Here is a 21315-nt window from a genome sequence, read left to right on the forward strand (position 1 = left end):
GGCAGTTCAGAGTACCCAGCCTTCTTGGAGTCCCTGGGTGGGGCACTGGAGGGTGCTCCTCATAGGGACTCCGTTGTCCTACTGGGAGACTTCAATGCTCATGTGGGCAATGACAGCAAGACCTGGAAGGGTGTGATTGGGAGGAACGGCCTCCCGGATCTGAACCAGAGTAGTGTTTTGTTATTGGACTTCTGTGCAAACCACAGTTTGGCCATAACGAACACCATGTTCGAACATAAGAGTGTCCATAAGTGCATGTGGCACCAGGACACTCTAGGCCACAGGTCAATGATCAATTTTGTAATCGTATCACCAGACCTGAGGCCATATGTTTTAGACAATTGGGTAAAGAGAGGGGCTGAGCTGTCAACTGATCACCACATGGTGGTGAGTTGGATCAGGACACAGCACAGGACAGACCTGGTGCGCCTAAATGTACAGTGAGGGTGTGCTGGGAACGCCTAGCAGAGGCTCCGGTCCGCAAGATCTTCAACTCACACCTCTGGCAGAGCTTCAACAGCATTCCGAGGGAGACTGGGGACATGGAGTCCGAATAGACCATGTTTCAGCACCTCCATTGCCGAAACTGCTGCACTGAGCTGCGGCCACAAGGTAGTTGGTGCTTGTCGTGGTGATATTCCCCGAACCAAATGGTGGAATTTTTGTAAGAGCATTGGTTAGAGGAGAGAGAAAGTTAAGTAAATATTCAGCTAGAACATTTACTAGAAGTACTGCTCCTGTACGATGTACTGTATAGCAGATCAACAGAGCGGGAGGGAATAGAAAGATAGGAATAAATAGGAAGCAACAGGACTCGTCCAAAATTATGGCCTTTCTTCTGACTAAATTAATTACAGACCACTTACTTATAGCAAAACTCTTGGAGAAGATGCTCTGTCCTCATTTTCCTGAAGTATTATGTCAGAACAACATCTCTGAAATTCTGAATTTCAGTCATGCTTTAGACATTATCATAGTACTGAGAATGTACTTATGAGGTTTACAGATGAACTACTAATATAGACGAATGCTCTATTTTTGTACTACTTAACCTATTGCAATATTTTATACAATAAACTATCAAACTTTGATAGAGAGACTGCAGCTCCAACCACTCCTGTATCAACCAGTGTACAGTCTTAGATCCGAAGGCAGAAACCTGCTAACTGTTCCCACCTAACACGTAAACCAATTTGCCATTAGAGCTCCTCAGTTGTGGAATGGGAATGGCCTGCCTAACCTCAACTCATAAGTGAATTATCTAAAGCTTTTTAAAAACAAATAAAGTTGAAGTTTATCTGTCTCTCTCTGTCTCAAATATATATATATATATATATATATATATATATATATATATATATATATATAAAATCTAAATTGCCACTAGGTATGAATGTGCGAGTGAATGTGAGTGCGAATGGTTGTCTGTCCCTGTGTGTTAGCCCTGCGACAGACTGGCGACCTGTCCAGGGTGTACCCCGCCTCTCGCCCTATGACAGCTGGGATAGGCTCCAGCGCCTGGATGGATGGATATATATATATATATATATATATATATATATATATATATACACATATATACACACACACACACACGGGGGGGGGCATTTTTGAGAAGTTGCTGTCTGTATGTGCATGATATTGACAAGAGGCAATAAAGCAATTACTTCAGTTAAGATAGAGTGAAGTCTGATATTTCCCTCACCACACCTCTCTGCGTAACAGTGGTGTCAGGAGTGGGATTTGGTTACGCCTGTGAATGAAGGAGAAAACATGCTAAATGAGAGGTGTAGGACGTGGAAGAAACCGTGGGACAAGGAAAAGCCCCATTGCTGACATGGAAGAAAGAGAAGGCAGGCAAACAATGACCACCACCTGAAGGAGCAATGGCTGATGAGGATGATTTAGAACCAGGTACTGTAACCTAATGGAAAACCCTGAAGAATGTGGTGAACTGTGCCGAGTCGATCCGAGTAGTTACTCTAGGAAAAGGGCCTTTAGGTGAAATGGTAAATGGTAAATGGCCTGTATTTATATAGTGCTTTAAGGGGCCCCAAGGACCCCAAAGCGCTTTACACATCCAGTCATCCACCCATTCACACACAGTGAAGAGGAGATATGGGTTCTTCCCTTGGTTTTCTGTAATATGAACAGTCCAGATTATTGGACCCAAGATGTTCACAGTTAAACTCCAGCAGAGACGACAGAGGGATCAAACCGCTGCCCAAACTGTGAACCTGCAGAGCGTACGGAGCCTGATGGCTTGCTACTTTTAGAGGTCCTGGGCCTCTCTAGTTTCATCAGCGACTGCTGCATACTCTCCTCTGTGTAGGCTATATACACATGAGACAGATCCACCTCAAATGGATCTTTTTCTTGTTTGTCTGGAGCAAGGGTCTGTTTTCTCATGTTGTTGCCAGTGTAAGCCACACATTTCAGCTGCCACTCTCCAATGTCCTTTATTGCCTCTTGCCAATATCATGCACATACAGACAGCAACTTCTCAAAAATGGTCCCCAATCCATTTCCTGCCCACTTTAAATACTCTAAAGACCACGCCTTCTCAATTCAGACTGGCCTATAAAAGAGGTGCAATTGAGGCAGGCCTCCTTTTTACTGGGAAAACAAGATGGCCACCACAGAGGAAACCTGCGGAACACTTTGTTACATTAGTGCTTCCCAACACATCAAATCAGACTAAATGTTTATTTTTTAGATAAATATAAAAAACATATTTGTTAAATTTAAGAGTAAAGAGAGAAATTTTCTGTATTTCTTAATTGCAAATGGCACCCAAATTGTATTCAAAATTTAGCCACACTTATGGAGCTCCACAATTCTTTTCCTGGAGTTTTGGTTGACATCTCTTGATTTTCCCATGTCTAAGAAAAAGGCTCTACAGGTGTACCACAGGTGTACCACCAATTTACTCACATGGACTCTACAAACCTATCAGAAGCTTCTTAAGCTCAGAATGGAATCGTCTGCAGTTTTCTTATTAATTAACAATAAACTTAGTGTATGTGTATATGTACTCCTAAATTTGATGAAAGTTAAAAAAAAAATAGACATCTCTCTGTCTCTCTTTATTCTGTCATTTAACTAATTCAAAATATATTTCAATATTTATTTATCTAAAACAAAACAAGTTTACTCTAAATTCATGTTTAACAGTAAAAAAAATAGAAATATACTGAACAACATACAAAGCATAATATATAAAATAACATCTACCTGAGTTTTTTCTTTGAAAGAAGCCCCTTATGTCTATTGTTATGTTCATCAGTACATAACTGAAACCGATTTAGAGTGCTTTTTTTAGGCTAACAACTGAAAATATGAAATAAACACACATGTAAGCGAAGACTCTCTAAAAAAGCAGCATTGTTGTTCAGCTTTTCATTTCGCCATTTGTTGATTCACTCAAAGAGCAAGTAACGTAATATGGTTCAAGTGATCAGTTTGATATCAATCTTTTGTGATACACCGTCATATTTACATTATTTGTACAGTAAGAATGATTTGCTTTGGTACCTGGTCAAACTTAAGCTCTCCTCTGTCTGCACTTCTCCAACAGCAAACTCGCAGGCAGCAGCTTCTCCCCGCTCGCTCACATGGATAAGTGCTGTGCTCAGTCGCCTAGTGCCTGAGCTCGGATCATACGAGAATTAGGGGGAATTTATGACTGTGCGCTATTTGCTTGGAATATTGTGTGTAGTTTTTGTTTTACACAGTTGTCAGTCAGGCATCTAACTATGAAACAAATTACACTCCAAAAGACCCCGGGCTTCTGAAAAAATGACCCGGGCTTAAGCCCAGTAAGCCACCCCCCGCCCCGCCGATGGTTGACTCCAAATCTCCCGAGCACTGTGTCGATCTGAGAAAGCAAGACCGAGACAACGAGACCAAGACAAGACCGAGGGATCCGAGACCAAAAGAAGACCAAGACCAAAGTCCGTCGAGACCAAGACCACGTAAAAGTGGTCTCGAGACATCCAACTCTAGTTGGACCATTATTTATTTTTCAACAGGACAAACCCCAAACACATCTCCAGGTTGTGTAAGGGCTGTTTAACCAAGGAGAGTGATGGAGTGCTCTGCTAGATGGTTGTCAGCATCTCTGGAAAATCCTCAAGATTGTTGGAAAACCATTTCAGGTAACTACCTCATGAAGCTTATCAAGAGAATGCCATGAGTATGCAAAGCAGTAATCAAAGCAAAGGCTGGCTATTTTGAAGAACCTAAAATATATAACATGTTTTGTTTTTTTACTCACTAAAACTGGAACCACATTAAATTACAATTGTATCTTATTCTGATTTTAAGATTAGACTTGAGTGCTGCATAAATAGTTTAATTGATTTCTTATTTTTATCCTTTGATTGTTCTTTTTTCATTGTTTCTGAAAAGCACTTTGTAACCCTGGTTTTTAAAAGTGCAGTACAAATAAACTATCATTATTATTATTATTGTTATAATTACAATATTGATGGGCAATTTGTATAGCCAAGCCTTGATATTCACTGATGCTCATGCACATTCTACCTTATGATGAAAATCTGTGACAGATTTTTAATGGCCCTAAGAACAACAGATAATGTTGTGAGTCAACATAGCATAGTGAAAGCTGATAGAGATCAAGTTAGAGAAAGATACAGATATATAACATCTTAGAAACTGTAAGAGCAATGAAAAGCACAGACTAATACTGTAACATCTACACAAAGTGAGAGGGTGTCCCTCACTCACCAGTGAGTGGATGAATGTGGAACTTTCCGTGCTCATTCCCTGATCGGATACTGTAAGTAATCTCAGCATTAGTCCCGATGTCCTTGCTGGCAGCGTAAACTCTCAGAACTTCAGTACCTACTCCCACATCTTCTGGCACAGATGCCAACTGATCACGTCGCTCAAACACAGGTGGATTGTCATTGATGTCCAGGACAGTAATTGTGACATTGACCAGTGAGTAGAGTGGGAGTGGTGAGCCTTGATCAGATGCACAAACTGTTATCTGATAAAATGGCTGGATTTCACGGTCGAGAACTCGTTCCAGGACCACGATGCCTGAGTATTTGTCGATAGAGAAAAATCCTCCTGCAGAGTCAGCCAGGGAATAGATCACCATACGCCCCGGACCTACAGCAATGTCAAAAGAAAAGGGTGAAGCGTTGGGCCTCAGTATACTGAAAACAACACGTTTGCCAGTGCTTGGATTTGTCTTCTTACCAAATGTTGTTATTTTTTGTAGGAGACGATATGAGATTTATACCCAGTTATAAAAAATTTATTTAATAGTGGCCTGACATAAAACCTCTATAAAACTCTATTAACTATTAGACTGAATATTTTAAGCACTTCAAAATTTGTATACAATTAGTTTAACTTCTTTTTAGCACTACAGTATATTAGGTAAGCTTTTATATTAACATTTCCCCGTTACTATTTTTCTCTAAAAGAACTGTTTGGTTTTGCATTAGCTTCTTTCACTTCATGCAGGTTTTGAATTAACGTGTCTGGAAATGTCTGATAAACAGGGCTGCACATAAGTGGTCCGCAGGTACGCATTTGCTGTCAAAATAAAAGACGCACGCCAGATAAGCTGTAACGCGGATTTGCGTAAATAAGATGTTCTGGAGGAGGATAGACATTTGTTCAGAGCTCTTAAAGATGTCGATGTTTTAAAGATGTAAGCAATTACTTTGCTTACGGAATTTCTCGGAATTTCCGGGAATACGCGCTTCTTTTGCGGTGGAGGAACACCAAAGTAATTGCTTGTGGAGCTTGCTTCTTCGACAGCTTTAAGAGTTCTGAACAAATGTCTGTCCTCCTCCAGAACATCTTATGTACACAAACGCGCGTTCCAACTTCTTATCTGGTGCGCGTCTTTTATTTTGACAGCGAATGTGCACCTGCGGACCACTTATGTGCAGCCCTGCTGATAAAAATATTTCAAAATGGTTTTTCCTTAAAGGTTGTCTCCTTGTGAAATGATTTGTGCCTTCCAGCATGAAGGTTGCTATTTTCACACTGCTTGATGAAAGCAAGTTCACAACAGTCCACAAGCAAGGACCTCTGTGTCAATCTAATCCAACTTTCATTTTCAGCATGACCAAACTCTTCCTCATGGTTCAAACCCAGAGAAGACACATCAGGTCGCAAGCATGATCTGTATCATGCTTAATGACATTTTTCACATTTTTTGTGTTTTTGTGAGAATTCCGGGGAGTGATCCAAAAGGAGTGCTGGAAAGCTTGAGCACTTCAGAAAGAGCCAAATTTCAATTAGGTATGTTGTGTATCTCATTTATATTAAATACTGCTAATTTTTTTTGATGTTGCTCCATTAGTTGCACCTTGAGTAATTGGTTTCTTGTGATGCAGATTAGCAATAGAAGCAGTACCTGTAGTAGTGATAATATAAACAGTTGCCTAGTGTATCACCTTCATCGGGGTCTATGGCCTGGATACGTGTAAGTAGAGCTTTGGTGACTGTGTCTTCATAGACGCTGGTGGTGTACTGAGACTGGGTGAAAATAGGTGGATTGTCATTCACATCAGTTACTGTCAGATACACCACAGCACGGCACCACCGCCCACCACCGTCAGTAGCCTGGGCAACCAGTTGATAACTAGGTGTCATCTCACGGTCCAGAGGCACAGATGACTTGATCTCACCTGGACAGGTTTAAAACAAGATATGAAACATTGTGATGGAGCCAAACGGGGGGATGACATTTGGCTTGTGTATGATTAAGTTGCGATTCATGCTAATTCAGAGAAAAAGTGTGTATTTAAAGTTGGTCTGCATCCATACCACTGTCTGGGTCAATAGTGAAGTCTTGGGATCCAGGACCATGTAGAGAGTACTGAATCCAAGCACTGATACCCATATCAGCATCTGTAGCTCCAACCCTCAACAAAACACTAGTGACTGGGAGGTCCTCTGGAATGTAGGCAGTATACATAACCTGCAGTCACACACACACACACACGGACACAACTAGTTATGCCAAATCAGTTACGTAGAAAAACAAAACAAAACAATACACAACTTTATTTCTCACCTTGTCACAGATTGGGCTGTTGTCATTGGTGTCTACCACTGTCACTTCTACTGTTGCTTGGGAAACAAACAATCCATCACTAGCTGTGACGTTGATGTTGTATAGGTTGCATTCTTCCCTGTCGAGTGGGCCCTTTACATACATCTTCCACTCACCCTGGACCAGACCCAGGGCAAATACACCACGATAGTTCCCACCTGGGCGGCACACACAATTAAATACAGAATCAGTCAAGAAATGAGTTAAGTATGGCTGTGAATCCATTTGTAAAATCTGAAGTGCAGAAAGGTCATTTTTAGTTTTCACTGTGACTGAAGGCAAAGTTCAAAGTCAAAACCTGTGCATTCTAAGTCAAGTTCAAATTTTAAACTATATTTAAAGTTCAAAATGGGTATAAACATCACCATTCTTAATTTCATTTGAAATGTTTTGACAGAGTAAAGTCAATTAAATAAATTTTTAAAAATTGTCATTAGTGGTATGCATACATTAATTTGTCATTTCTGTGCAAAATAATGAGCATGTTGCTGTGGCAGGGTGTGTTTTGTGGCTCAGCTACAGGGGAGGGGCGGAGCAGTGGGTTTAGGGGACAGTGATGTGGAAGGCTGCCTGGCACAACTGAGATCCATCATGCTAATCATGCCTTCCCTATTTCAGTAGCTGCTGAGGCCCAGAAGAGGTATGTAAGGTTTGGAGTGGAGAACAGTGGGCTGGAGCCCACTGGAAAGTGTATAGTCACAGAAGTATATACATATGTGAGAGTAAAAAAAAAAATCAGTTTGCCAAATAAACCTGTGGAATCATCGGGTCCTTTATATAAAGTCTTTATCTCTGAGTGTAAGATACGCAAGTTGTCTGTCTGGTAGCTTGAACTACTATTACTTCAGACTTTGCATCGTGTGACTATGTGCCATCATACTGTTGCTGATTTTTAAAAAACTGTTTTGTTTTTTTTCTTTGTTTTTTAATTTATTTAACTTTTTTTGGCTGTCCTGCCTGGCTGCTTCGGAAATTAGAATTATGGTCTGAACTGCACTGTTGTGTATCTTGGTTTTCAGGACAGGCAGAAGCTTGTAAGAGAAACAGACACCTGGAACACAAGAATTCGAAAATGCAATCAACAATCTTATTCTGATATTGGTGTATGTGTGTGCGAATGTGATAGAGAAAAAGAGCAAGATTGTCAAGTTTAAGTGTGTGTGTGTCTTTGTCATTAAATGTCCTTAGAAATTAGCGAGGGAAGTGACGGGAAAAGGTAAGCGACCCATGTTGTAGGTGACGTCAGACGCCGGAGATATAGCGGAAAAAAAGCGAATGGTAGCATAGAATTTAACAAAGTTTCTTTAAGCTTCAGTATTGCCAAATAAACTAATCAATTGTCATATAACTAACAACATCTGTCCTATCATGTCTAACACCCTGGAGGACAACGGGGAGAGTTTTGATGCTCTCCAAGATTACATCGACCGGTGCTTTAGTAATGAAGAAGACTCAGAGTGCATCTTCCCCAGCCAAAATTGAGACACCGTCATCGAATAGATGTCGCCCGGCAGACTCCCCCGGCACAACATTGCCTGCCGGTGTTCTGGGATTCCATTCTACCTGGCAAACCATCCTACCCGTTGTTTCTGCGCATGCGCACAACACAAAATTCAGTGGCAAATTGTCCTACCTTTGTGAATATTAGCTAGAAAAATACTCTGACTGGTAAAATTGACTGCCAAACCAACCTACCTTTGTGAATGTTACCTACAAGCATACTTTAACGGGTAAAATGAAGTGGCAAACCATCCTGGCTGTATGCATATGAGCTACAAGCATACTCTGATGGGCAAAGTTAAGTGGCAAACCGTCATACCTACTTAAATTGGTGCTGGAATTACTCTGTGACAGCAGAAATGTGCATAAACTACTTATGGTAGGACGTTTTGCCAAAGAAGGATGGTTTGGCAAAGACATTGCAGACATCCTGGAGTCAATCGACAAGCGAGTGTCCAGTTTCGATGCGAGGCTGTCCCTGGTGGAGATTTCACACTGGGAATTTAAATCTCTCAAAGAATCCCTGGAATTCAGCCAGCAGCAGGTGGAAACGCTTGCCGCTGAAACTGCCACGCTACGGGAGTCGGTCAAATCTCTAACCGATAACGTGATCCAGTTAAACATAGAAAATAAAAAAATTAAAGAATCCGCTATTGATCTACAAGCCCGTAGCATGCGAGACAACCTTGTGTTTTCTGGTATTCCGGAATCTGCCGGAGAGGACACGGAAGCAACGGTGAAAAGCTTCATTAAAACCCACCTGAAGCTGCCGGAGGACACCGTAAAAAACATCGCCTTCGAAAGAGTGCATCGCTTGGGGGCCGTGAGGTCGCCGACTGGGAGACCACATCCAATTGTGGCCAAATTCGGCCAATTCAAACAGAAGGAACAGGTGAAGAGTCGCGGCTGGGAGCTGAAAGGAATGGACTTCAGCGTGAACTACCAGTTCCCCAAAGAGATCCTGGAACGACGCAAGGTCCTGTTCCCAGTTCGACGTAGCTTCATCCAGAGAGGCTCCCGCGCCGTCATCGCCGTGGACCGGTGTTCCAGATCTACTGCCGTTTAGATCTACTGGCGTTTATGTCAAAATGACCCGCAACAAAATCAATGTCATTTTTTTGTTTTTCAACATAATACAAGGGTTAATTTCCAAAACTTGCATATGATCTTCAATTGGTAGCAGATCCACTATCACATAGCAGCTGGAGCAGTCTCCAATGGAGATCAGTCCACTGCCACCCCCTGTGGCCAAATACCATAGCCTACTACTAGTTTAACTTGGGAAACATCTGGTACCCCTGGTACATCCAAATCTACCCACAAACATGTTGAAAGATGCAATGGCAGCAATGTGGATTGTCAACACTAAAAACAATCAGTAAGCAAAGACAACAGGAATCAATTTTTTCTGTTTATTTAGCACCCACAACATTTGTAGTTGCCTTCTGCACAGGGGAAGTCCACACACACTGTGTGGTACCACTTTCCGCAGAAGGTGCATTCAATCTGCAAGATTGAAAGAGATTGTCAGAGTCATTGTCTGACTGTTTATTACTAATCACCTGCTGTACATTCACAGTAACTGCCACCTCCTTACAAATGTTCATTAGATTAACCATACTTATACAGACTGTATATAACAACCAACTCTAAAATGTTTGTTTGCAGAGAAAAGACACAGGCAGACTACGCTAACAACATGTGATGTTACAACACTAGTGAAATATTAGTGTCATTTCATTCATTTCAAAGGTTTATTTGCATGACACACAAACAGACACAATTGAAAGGTACAAATGCATTGTGCATGAAACAAATTCAAACGTACTGCAGATGTGTGTCACAAGTTGATCTGGCTGTAGGCTGTGGCACTTGGCCAGAGGTGGCACTGGTTGATTCAAGTCCATGTTAGTGCACACAAAGTAAACTGCACGCTTTAGTTGTGAAGCAAACACCGTGAAACCGGAGAAATAAAACGTGCGAGGGGGACAATAACGACGACAAGAGTCTCCCGATCGTTTACTCCTGCTGTCCTGTGAACAACATTGGCGTGGTGTTAATTGTTTGCTGTTTTCGGGATCGCGTCGCGCATGAGGATATCACCAGGTAAACTCGCCACATTTTTAAACATTTTGTTGTTCAACAGCATCAAGACTGATGGAGTGTGTTTGAGATAACCTCACAAGTGTCACAGATGACACATTCGGCGTTTTTTTGCTGGTTTGTCGGTAGCAGCTCCTGAAACGCAAGACTGCCACACATCTGTTCGACCAACGCCAGTTGATCTAAACGCCAGTAGATCTGGAACACCGGCTCTACGTGGACGGACAGCTCTACCGCGACCCCGGCACCACTCCGTGGTTATATTGACTGCACTCCAGATAAGAACCCGCTACACTCTTTTCTTATTCATTCACACTCTCTCCTTTAACATGGGTTTAACCTTGTAATATCAGTATGATGTCATAGCCGATATAACACCGTCACCCTCCGTCATTGTTTTAATTGGAATGTTTCTGTTTCTTTTCTTTTTTGTTGTTGTCGCTCACTGTTCTTGTGGTTTTTCTTTCTCTTTTCTTTCACTGCTGTGATCACCTACTTCCCCACTCACCTACAAATAACACCCTCTATTTCTGCATATTCACACACCACGATCACGCAAAAAACATGTGCTCAACGGCAGCACATTTACAACAGTCTCACAGCACACACAGACTTATAGGACACACACGCAAGTCATGCTTGTTCATATTAGTGAATATACACACACATAGTCAGACTAATGGAGCCTCTCACCACACATTTTGTTTTCTCTTTCTATTTACAAACAAGTGATGTCTCTACATTCTCTTCGTCTAAACTAAACACCCAGCGTACATCACTAGACATACACACACAATTATGGGCACACTAAGGTTTGTCACATGGAATGGAAATGGAGCTGGCACCAGAGAAAAAATGTTAAAGATATTTAACCAGCTTAAAAAAAAACTACAGGCAGATGTTGTTTTATTATAAGAGACTGACAGGCCTGTCACAGGTTTAAACGAACTTAAAACATTAGTTTCCTAATGTGTTTGCAGCCTGTTATGCAGACAAAGGGGAGTAGCAAATTTAATACATAAAAATGTTAATTTTATAGTACTCGATACAGTTATAGATCCAGAGGGTTGATTCCTTATTATTAAATTATCAGTATTTAACAAAAAGCTATGTATTGTAAGTATATATGGTCCAAATGTTGATGAATCCTCATTCTTCCACAGGTTTTTTAGTGCACTCTCTGAACACCTTGATTGCACACTTATTCTTGGAGGCGACCTCAACCTTGGACTAAATGAAGAAATGGATAGGCTCAACACAACAGGAACTCAGCGCAATTGGCAGTCCACAAATATAATTGAACAATATATCAGCGACTTTGGCCTTTGCGATGCATGGCGCTCCCTTCACTCCAACAGTAAGGAATATTCTTTCTTCTCACATGTCCATCACTCCTACTCTCGTCTGGATTATTTCCTAGTCAACAGCTCACTACTGAGTGATATTTCAGACACTGAGATTCACCCTATAGCTGTCAGCGATCATGATCCTGTATCTTTAACACTAATACATAAGAAGAACGCTACACCAAGTAAAAACTGGAGATTCAATACATCGCTGCTCAAAGATGAAGACTTTATTAAATATTTTAAAAAAGAGTGGACTTCATATTTAGACTTTAATGACACTCCCGGAACATCAGCTTCTGTTCTATGGGAAGCAGGTAAAAGCTGTGATGAGAGGTAAAATAATTTATTTCTCATCACACAAAAAGAAAAAAGAAAACAAAAATATTCAGGAACTAGAAAAAAAAACATCAAATCTTTAGAACAAGCCTTTGCGTGCAACCATGATAAAGAAATAATGAACAAATTATGCAAAACAAAACTAGAATTAAATGAAATTATTAATAAAAAAAAACACAATTCCTAGTACAAAAACTTTGCTTGCAGAATTTTGCACACAGTAACAAATCAGGTCGATTTCTAGCTAACCAGTTAAAAATAAATAAATAAAAAACAACTATATGTGCTGTTAAAGATTTATATGGAAACACAATATATGACCCTGGAAGAACAAACAACATTTTTAGGGATTTCTATGAAACTCTATATTCACCACAAATAAACCCGTCTAAAACTGAAATTGATCAGATTCTTGACAACGTAACTCTTCCAAAATTACTAGACAGTCAAGCAATGGCACTGGATTCGCCACTGACGCCAGGTGAACTCCAGGAAGCCCTGGTAAGTATGCCCAATAATAGGGCTCCAGGTCCAGACGGCTACCCTGCAGAATTCTACAAAGAATTCTGGACAATTTTGGCACCAGTATTCCACGGAAGGTTGCAGGAAATCAAGGAAAATGGCAGACTACCACCAAATATGACATCTGCCAACATTAGTCTCCTGCTAAAACCAGGCAAAGACCCTTTATTTCCCTCAAGCTATCATCCAATATCCCTTATAAATGCAGACCTCAAAATAATCTGCAAAGCCCTCTCAAAAAGATTAGAGAAGATAACCCCCTTTTTAATTCTTACTGACCAAACTGGTTTCATAAAAGGTAGGCACTCATCAACAAACGCATGTAGATTACTTAATTTAATAGACTACTCATACAGTAAAAACATTGAAACCACAATATTATCTCTAGATGCAGAAAAGGCGTTTGACAGAGTTAACTGGAAATTTTTATTTGCAACTTTACACAAATTTGGTTTTGGAAACTCTTTCATAAACTGGCTAAGAATATTATATAATTCACCAACAGCTTGTGTCAGAAGAAATGACCAGACATCCTCCAGTTTCTGTTTCCTGAGGGGCACCAGACAGGGATGCCCACTCTCCCCCTCACTTTTTGCAATTTTTATCGAAACACTAGCAGCGGCATTTAGACAGGCTACAACAATTCAGGGCATAAAATGTAAGAACGTAGAACATAAAATCAGTCTCTATGCGGATAATTTGTTGCTTCTTCTCCAAAACTCACAAACCAACCTTTCTGAGGTAATTACTCTAATAAACTGGTTTTCAAGAGTTTCAGATTATTCAATTAACTGGTCAAAATCTACAGTTCTTCCAATTAACTGCTCCTTCCATAATTCTTCTTCTGCCCCACTACAATCTGGAAATATTAAATATTTAGGTATTAATGTCTCTCCTAAGCTTTCAGACTTAACTAAATTAAACCACATCCCACTTCTAAAGAAAGTAGAAGGCGATCTGACTAGATGGAAATCTCTACCCATATCACTCATGGGAAGGGTCGCCACTATAAAAATGATAATCTTGCCAAAAATAAATTACTTATTTTTAATGATCCCGAACAATCTATCACAAGATTGGTTCAGATCTCTGGATTCGTATATTTCTAAATTCCTTTGGAAAGATAAACCCCCGCATATCAGCTTAAAAACACTTCAAAGAACCAAGGATGAAGGAGGATTAGATCTGCCTAATTTTCAACAATATTTCTTAGCCAACAGGCTTCAGTACATCTCAGGATGGTTAAAACGTACCTTCTTAGATGAGCTCTGGCTAGATGTTGAACAGGCACTATGCAATAATCTAGAGATTTCAGACCTGCCATTTATCAGCTCAAACATCAAAAGACATGAATGCTTTAAAAGCATCAACATCAGCTCTTCTCTGACAGCATGGTGGGAGTTTCTAAAAATAACGGAGTCTTCATTAATCCCATGCAGACATACACCTATCTGGAATAACCCTGACATATTACAAAACAATAATATGATTAATTTTCCAGAATGGAGTTGTAAAGGAATTAAATACTTAGAACATATATTAGAAGGAACAGACTTTATTCAATTTGACAGACTAGTTATACAATATGGGATCAACAAATTAAATCCATAGTAAAAAAGAAATTTAACCTCAGTCAAGTTGAATTGCAAACACCACCAAGCGCGGTACATTTTCTTACTCTTAAATCCCCTAAATTATTGTTTAAAATGTACAGAACACTTTCTAAAATAGATGAATCAATATCCCTTCCTATTGCAAAGTGGGAAGCAGATTTGTCAGTCGGCTTAGACCAAAACGTCTGGTCTCAGATATGCTTAAAAACCTTTAAATTGATTAGAAATCCCAGTCTGCAATTAATACAATACAAAATACTACAAACAGTGCACTATACAGGTCATCGGATGTTCCAGATGGGCTTTACATCTTCCAACAACTGCTCACACTGTCAAGGCAATACACCAGACAATTACATCCACGCTCTTTGGCTCTGTCCACCAGTGCAGAAGTTTTGGCACGAGATATGTGAAGACTTATCAAAGTGTCTCAAATGTAAAATTCGACCCTCCCCTTTAGTGTGCTTGTTGGGCAAATTGGATGATGTCACTACAGAAACTAATACAGTCCACATGGTTTTTACTGCCCTATGCATTGCCAACGGTCCTCATGAACTGGAAAAATAAAAATAATCTTAATTCTAGCCAATATAGAAACCATCTAATAGATCACATTAGTCTCGAGACAGCCTCTGCCACCACATTAGATCAATCCCTCTGGGCTCCTTTGATTGGCTCCATCACCTAGCAGGGGTGGGGGGTCGTGGTTTGGTCCCGCCTTCGCCATTGGTTGATGTGGAGGTTGGGACGGCCTTAGGGCGTTTGGAGAATCCCTAGGGACGTTATCCCTGGAGGGCTTAACCCAGGGGTTGTGGTCATAACTTGGTTAGTGGCTCTGGTTGCTCTTAGAGGCACATCGGCCTAACTAGGGGGCTCTTCAACTGACAGGGAGTTTGTTCCGTTCTTGCAGGAGTCCACTCTGCAGGTGGGGGAGAGTCATAGGAGAGGTGGAGAATAAACTTAACCTGGGTGTCTACTGTCTTGTGCAGTCTCCCAGACTGCACAAGACATACATATAGGGCCTTGAGGGTGGGCACGTTAACGGCGTCCAGTGGACGGTCTGTGTATTCAACCCCACCTCTGGCGCCGGTGCCCACCTCTCAATTTTAAATCCATGTAGACATTGAGGGTTCTCGGGAGGGGCCGTGCTAACACCTGGTGCTCTCTGGCAGCAGCACCATGCTCACCCGAGTTTTAAATGCACCTTAGAACAACACGCAGCAACACTACACATGAGCGAGAGGAAGGAGGTTTGGGGTCTTCACACACTGTTCTCTGCTGGCCATCGGGGCGGGGGGGCTGGAAGGAGGTGTTGGCCGTCCGATTGGGATCTGGGATGCGGGGCCTCCCTGCTGCTGCAGAGCCTGGGGCGGTCTGCTTGCCTCCACCTTGGGGGAAAGGGCAACATCTCCTGGGTCTAGGTGCCGTTTACCCCTCCAGGGGCGAGGGTACCTGATCCCGGGGTATAGGGTTTGTTTGGGGAGTGTGATTGTGTGTACTGTGTGCACGTATGTCTATCCCTACGTTGGGTGAGTGCTGAGTATTTGTATATGTGTGCATGAGGGTGGGAATACATGTTTGTGTTTGTGTGTCCCTGTTTGTCTGTGTCTATATGTCAGGTCGGGTCTTACACTCCACCTCTCTGGGAACTCCCAGGCCCTCCAAAGGCCTATCTCCCCTCACCACACTCCCTGCCGGTAACTGATGCCCTCAGGGGTCGGTGCGTTGGTGGTTCTTGGTGTCCAGGGCTGGGCGCTCAGGTATGTACCAGCTCACTCCCGGTGACTAATTGGCGGGGCCTGGTGCCTGTTGCTCGGTCAGGCCTCTTCCGGGGCAAAGGGGGCCCTCGGGCCTCCGGCTCGGTTCACTCTGGCACAGCTGGCTGCCGGCAGAGCCGGCGGGCATGCCACTGCAGCCCCCTCTGGCTTCTGCTCTGTGGCTACTGGGTGACCCCTCATCTGGGGCTCTCCTCAGCTCTTCCCAGGAGGGTGGCATGGATGCCCCTCCGGTGGTCCTCCTTGGGCTCTTGCACTCTGGGGCCTCTGGATGTCTGGGGCCTGGATCTCCTCCATGCCTGCTTCATGCCCTGGGGGACAGGGCTATGGCTCTCTACATCCTCTAGCAGACCATTACATGGGGAAACCTTGAATAAAAGCGCGCTGATCCACACAGGTGTGCACACGGGTGTTCACTGTTCATAGACATAAACTACACCTCTATTGGCTGCTATTTCCAAGCACATTGTGCGCTGTCGGTCCTGCTTGCTACACAACAACATTCAATATTTAGTATTTACAGCTGTTTACACTTAGCTAGATTAACGTGATGGTGTTGTGTTTAGTATGTTGCTCTATTTTTTTTGCTTGTTTTCTCTTCTTTTTCTCTCAACAGGTGATCCAGGAGATTTTTTTTCTTCTTTCTCTTTTTAAGTGCCCTTTCTCACTGTCCCTCTTCCTATCTGTTTTTCTTTTCCTTCATTTTTCTTTCTCCCTTTCCTATCCCTCAGTCATGTCTGTCCCGTCTGTAACAACTGAAAATAAAATAAATAAATAATAACAACAAAGGTCAATCAAATGGACCAATACGGCAAGGCCGTGATGATCCATTTGGCAAAGTAAATCCATTGGATATCCTTGTTGGTCTTCAGACAACAATTTCAACGGCTAAAGAACCAAATGGGACAGGCGAAAAAAAAAGAAAAAAAAAGAAATTAGGGTGGGAAACTGCAAAAATGCCCCACCAGAGCAAGAGGCAGACAGAGATGGGCCATCAGCAGCCCTCAACGGTAGGGAAGATTTGGGGCCACACATCTCAGCGATACCATGCCAGCAGGAGGAGGGAGCCCAACTCCACCAGAGGTGGTCATTAATTTATTTAACCTTCATTGAGACTCAATGTCTCATTTACAAGAGAGACAAACAAAATAAAATAACAATAAAACAGGAATAAAATGACAAAAATAAAAATGATCTCATGTTTAAACAGTTACTGGAAAAACAGGAACAAATTCACAATTATGATTTCACAAGGGCATTTGTACATCTTTTAAAAAGTGAAATCTACTGAGAGAGCTGTAAGTCCTTCTGTAATGTAATCCATGAAAACGGGGCAGAAAAGAAGAATGTCTTCTTTCCAAGTTCTGTACAAACTGATGCAACACTCAATGTAATTAAGTCTTGAGACCACAAACTATGACTAAAATCTTTAAGTAACATGTAATAGGAGGGCAGTAAACCACAAATAGCAAGGCCAATAAGGAGCAGTCAACCATATAGAGTCCAAAAGATGGAGAAAATGAGCAGAGCCAGTCAGGAGGGGTGAAAAGGTGGTAGCAAGATGCCTTTTCCTTGCAGTGAAAGTGAAACACAAATTAGCAATGATTTTGGAAAAAAGAAAAAAGTTTATTTAACAGGTGAGCAATATGTAGCTTACAGGAAAGATTATCACCAATCACAAACACCCAAGTATTTGTATGAGGTCACAGGTTCAATAGAAATGCCGGGTACAAGAGAGTGAAGTACTACAGGCATGCACTTTCTATTTCAGAACAACATGACCTTGGTTTTATTTGTATTTAAAACCAGTCAGAGCTGACACAGCTGTGACTGTATACAATCAAAAGCTAGCTGTGATTGTTCAGAAACCATCTTGATGGTATGAGCATTTGCCTTCCTAATGGAGGCATTGAACCAATTACGAAACTTACGAAAACATAGCCAATCGTCATTAGTCAGACTTTCTCGCAGTAGCCCACGTCTGGTTCCTCTTATGTAGGAGAATGGCCAATGGAAATATCTCCATGCTAAATTGGAATTGTAATACGACCCCAGTTAAATCTGACTGAAGTCATAAATAAAAACTTTAAATTTCTTTTTGTAAAGATACCAGGCTTGGACTGTAAGAGTTTAGCGTTTCTCACCCACAAACCTATTTGGCATACTAGTTAAAAAAAGTGTTAATAAGAGATGATTTATCTGGTGATTTGGGATTAAGGCATATACGGCTTTGAATATTTTGTTTAAAATTTAAAGAAAAACAGTGTGCCATCAGACGAAGAAGAAGGTCAGTCCCAATTAAAATAATTTATTTCATTAAAATGCAGTTCAGATAAAAGTCAAATTGGAGAAGGCTCTGCGTTAGGGGAAGCAGATAGTGGCCAATAGTAGCCAACCACAGCCATAGACTGATTTCCAAACAGGTTAATTACTTAGGTCTGTAATTTCAAACTGCGTAGGTGCAGATCTTCAAGACTTGAGCAGCTTCCCAAGACTTCTCTGGAACAGTCAGAATTCAATCATATCCATTTTGGTTTGTTTTTTTTGTTTTTTTAATCTGCTGGTGTATCACATACAGCCAGGGGCTGAGGGTTAGGCTAAATACCCCCCCAAAAAATTAAAGCATCATTATTAGACACTTGCATATAAAGTTTCTGGGAAACAAACAACTATAAGAACTAGTATTAAAGGCTGACAACAGAGAGAATGACACTGCTATCAGCTGTTGTTTGTGGGTTTATTGCTGACTTTTACAGTTTGATGCAGAGAATATCAAGTAAAGTTAGAGGCCACTTGTTTTTAAAGTTGTGTCAGGAATGGAGCGTGTGGAAGAGGATCCAAAGGCAGATTATGTTAAACAAAAAAAACCTGATACTTCTATAGCACCATTCTATTCAGTTGAAAATTTCAACCATTTTCTACTGCAGACCTTACTCAGCCAGTCACACCTACATTCACACAGCACATTTATCATCTACATCTAAACGCGTGGATGTGACAGTGTAGTTGATGTGGGTTACAAAAGCTTTTCAACACAATCTAACCAGTGTCACTCAGAGAGAAAACACAGGAAATGTCAGTAATCACATCCAGTATAAAGTATGTAAGATTTGGCAGTGCTCTATCTGACATTGTGATTTATAGTACTGGAGCTCCAGAAAGGGCTGCACTGTTTCAATTCCTGTTCACTTATTACACTTCAGACTTTCAGTACACCTCCAGGACCTCCCTCTACAGAAATATTCAGATGATTATGCAGTAGGGTGAAAATATGTGTGATATGCAGGAGGAGAGTATTAGTAGAAGAGTTTGTGGAATGGTCAGAGATATATCATCTGCTTTTGAATGGGTATAAGACCAGAGAAAGACCAACCTCCGAAAGAGTGCAACTAGATGGTCCATGACTATCCTGAGACAGAATGTCAGTGTGGTGTACATAAGAGTACAAGTCCACAACGACAACAGACTGAACTAGACAATGAACAGATACAAGCAGTGAAGGAGCTGACTCTAAAGTTTTGAAGTTGAATGTTGCATTTGAAATTACATGATGATGCAGAAATTACATACAATCACACAGAGTGAATAAGGTGATTGAGGAAGAAATACTGCATCATGAAATAGTGACTTATGGGAAGCCTAAGCCTATTGCAGTGTAACAAAGGAAAGATTCAGTGTCACCAGATCCAGTTCAAACTACATTGTTTAGCAAAAGGGAAGTTTTGGTAATGGACTGGTTTTTATATAACGATTTTCTGCTCTACCTGAGCACTCAAAAAGGCTTTATACAAATACTTTATTTATTCCTCTTCATACATGCACTTTTTTCTCTTATGCTTAAGTGTTTTCTGACATTTACACACATTCACACTCCAGTGCATGCATCACAGGGGTTAGTATCTGGCTCAAGGATATTTGGTATGCACACTGAAGCAACCAGGAATCGAACCACCAAACTTCCAATTAGTAAATGACTTGCTCTATCCTCCTGGGCTACAATCACACCAATTTTTAAACCTAGTCTTTAAAGTCGACAAGGTGTCCATTTCCTGAATCAAAACTGGTGCGTCTTACACAGAAGAAGGGCCCATAAGCCAAAGGCTCTGCCTTACGGTATTATGGGTCGTTGTTGGGGTTTTCAGAGTATTATTTTAGGGAACAGTTGTTGTGATTTGGCGCTATATAAAGGAAATTCTATTTCATTTATCAAAATTGGCAAAAATTACGGAAAGTAATAATAACTCAATTGCATATTCTATAAAGATTTATGGTTAAGGAGATTTAATAAATTTTAAATGTATCTAATTATAGTATGTTGTTTTTTTCTGTAGCTCACTGCCCGTTGATCAGCCAAATCACTCTGTTTAATCAGACATGCACTTGGAGAGCAATCATTATCCATACTGTATAATAATTTATGAATATTTTAGATTTGATCTGCAGATTTGGACCTTATTCATACAAAGAATATCCCAGGCTGACTTCAAGAAACATTGAAAGATGGTATTTGTTTCCTGAATCCCACAGTAAGAGTCTACTATCTTTTGATACCAATTGAATTTTAAAATTCTGTCACAGTCACAAAGTAATTATAGCACTAGCACTGCTATGATTGCTGCTAGTATAATGTGCCACCCAATGTGATCCTGCCCAGCAAATTGTGACATAATCCTAAACCTAACTGGTTCCATGGTTCACCCTTATGTAGGACCAAAAAAAAAAGAGAAAACATCGTCAGTGTTTACAACTTTGGATACTGTGGCTTAAAAAGCCACAAATCAGAAGTACTTGACTCCCTGGTATAACTCTCAAACGTGCAGCTTGATGCAGATAACCCATAAGCTGGAGAGAAAACGGGATCTCACCAATTTTGAAAATCCTCATTTAGCCTGAAATAAGGGTTTGTTGCTCTATAAAAATACTAGCAGCCACCATGACAAAGACGAGACAAGGAACTGATTGTGGACCTTAGGCAGACCAGGAAACAGTGACCCCTGTTTCAATCCATGTGC

At 41.1% G+C, this 21315-nt stretch overlaps 1 protein-coding gene across 5 annotated transcripts in view; it reads right to left on the reverse strand.

Moving 5' to 3' along the window:
• Positions 1-21315, reverse strand: part of fat3a (FAT atypical cadherin 3a) — a 163957-nt gene that overhangs the window by 45199 nt on the left and 97443 nt on the right. For all 5 annotated transcript variants that reach the window (XM_087841751.1, XM_087841745.1, XM_087841750.1 and 2 more), the window contains 4 exons: positions 7067-7263; positions 6817-6970; positions 6444-6677; positions 4750-5139 (listed from right to left, as the gene is read on the reverse strand). In XM_087841751.1, coding sequence (XP_087697877.1) covers positions 4750-5139; positions 6444-6677; positions 6817-6970; positions 7067-7263 — 975 coding nt within the window. The remainder of the gene's footprint in view (positions 1-4749; positions 5140-6443; positions 6678-6816; positions 6971-7066; positions 7264-21315) is intronic.

This window comes from Neolamprologus brichardi, chromosome 1, assembly GCF_056152115.1.
Source record: "Neolamprologus brichardi isolate AB-2024 chromosome 1, ASM5615211v1, whole genome shotgun sequence".
Taxonomy (NCBI): Eukaryota; Metazoa; Chordata; class Actinopteri; order Cichliformes; family Cichlidae; genus Neolamprologus; species Neolamprologus brichardi.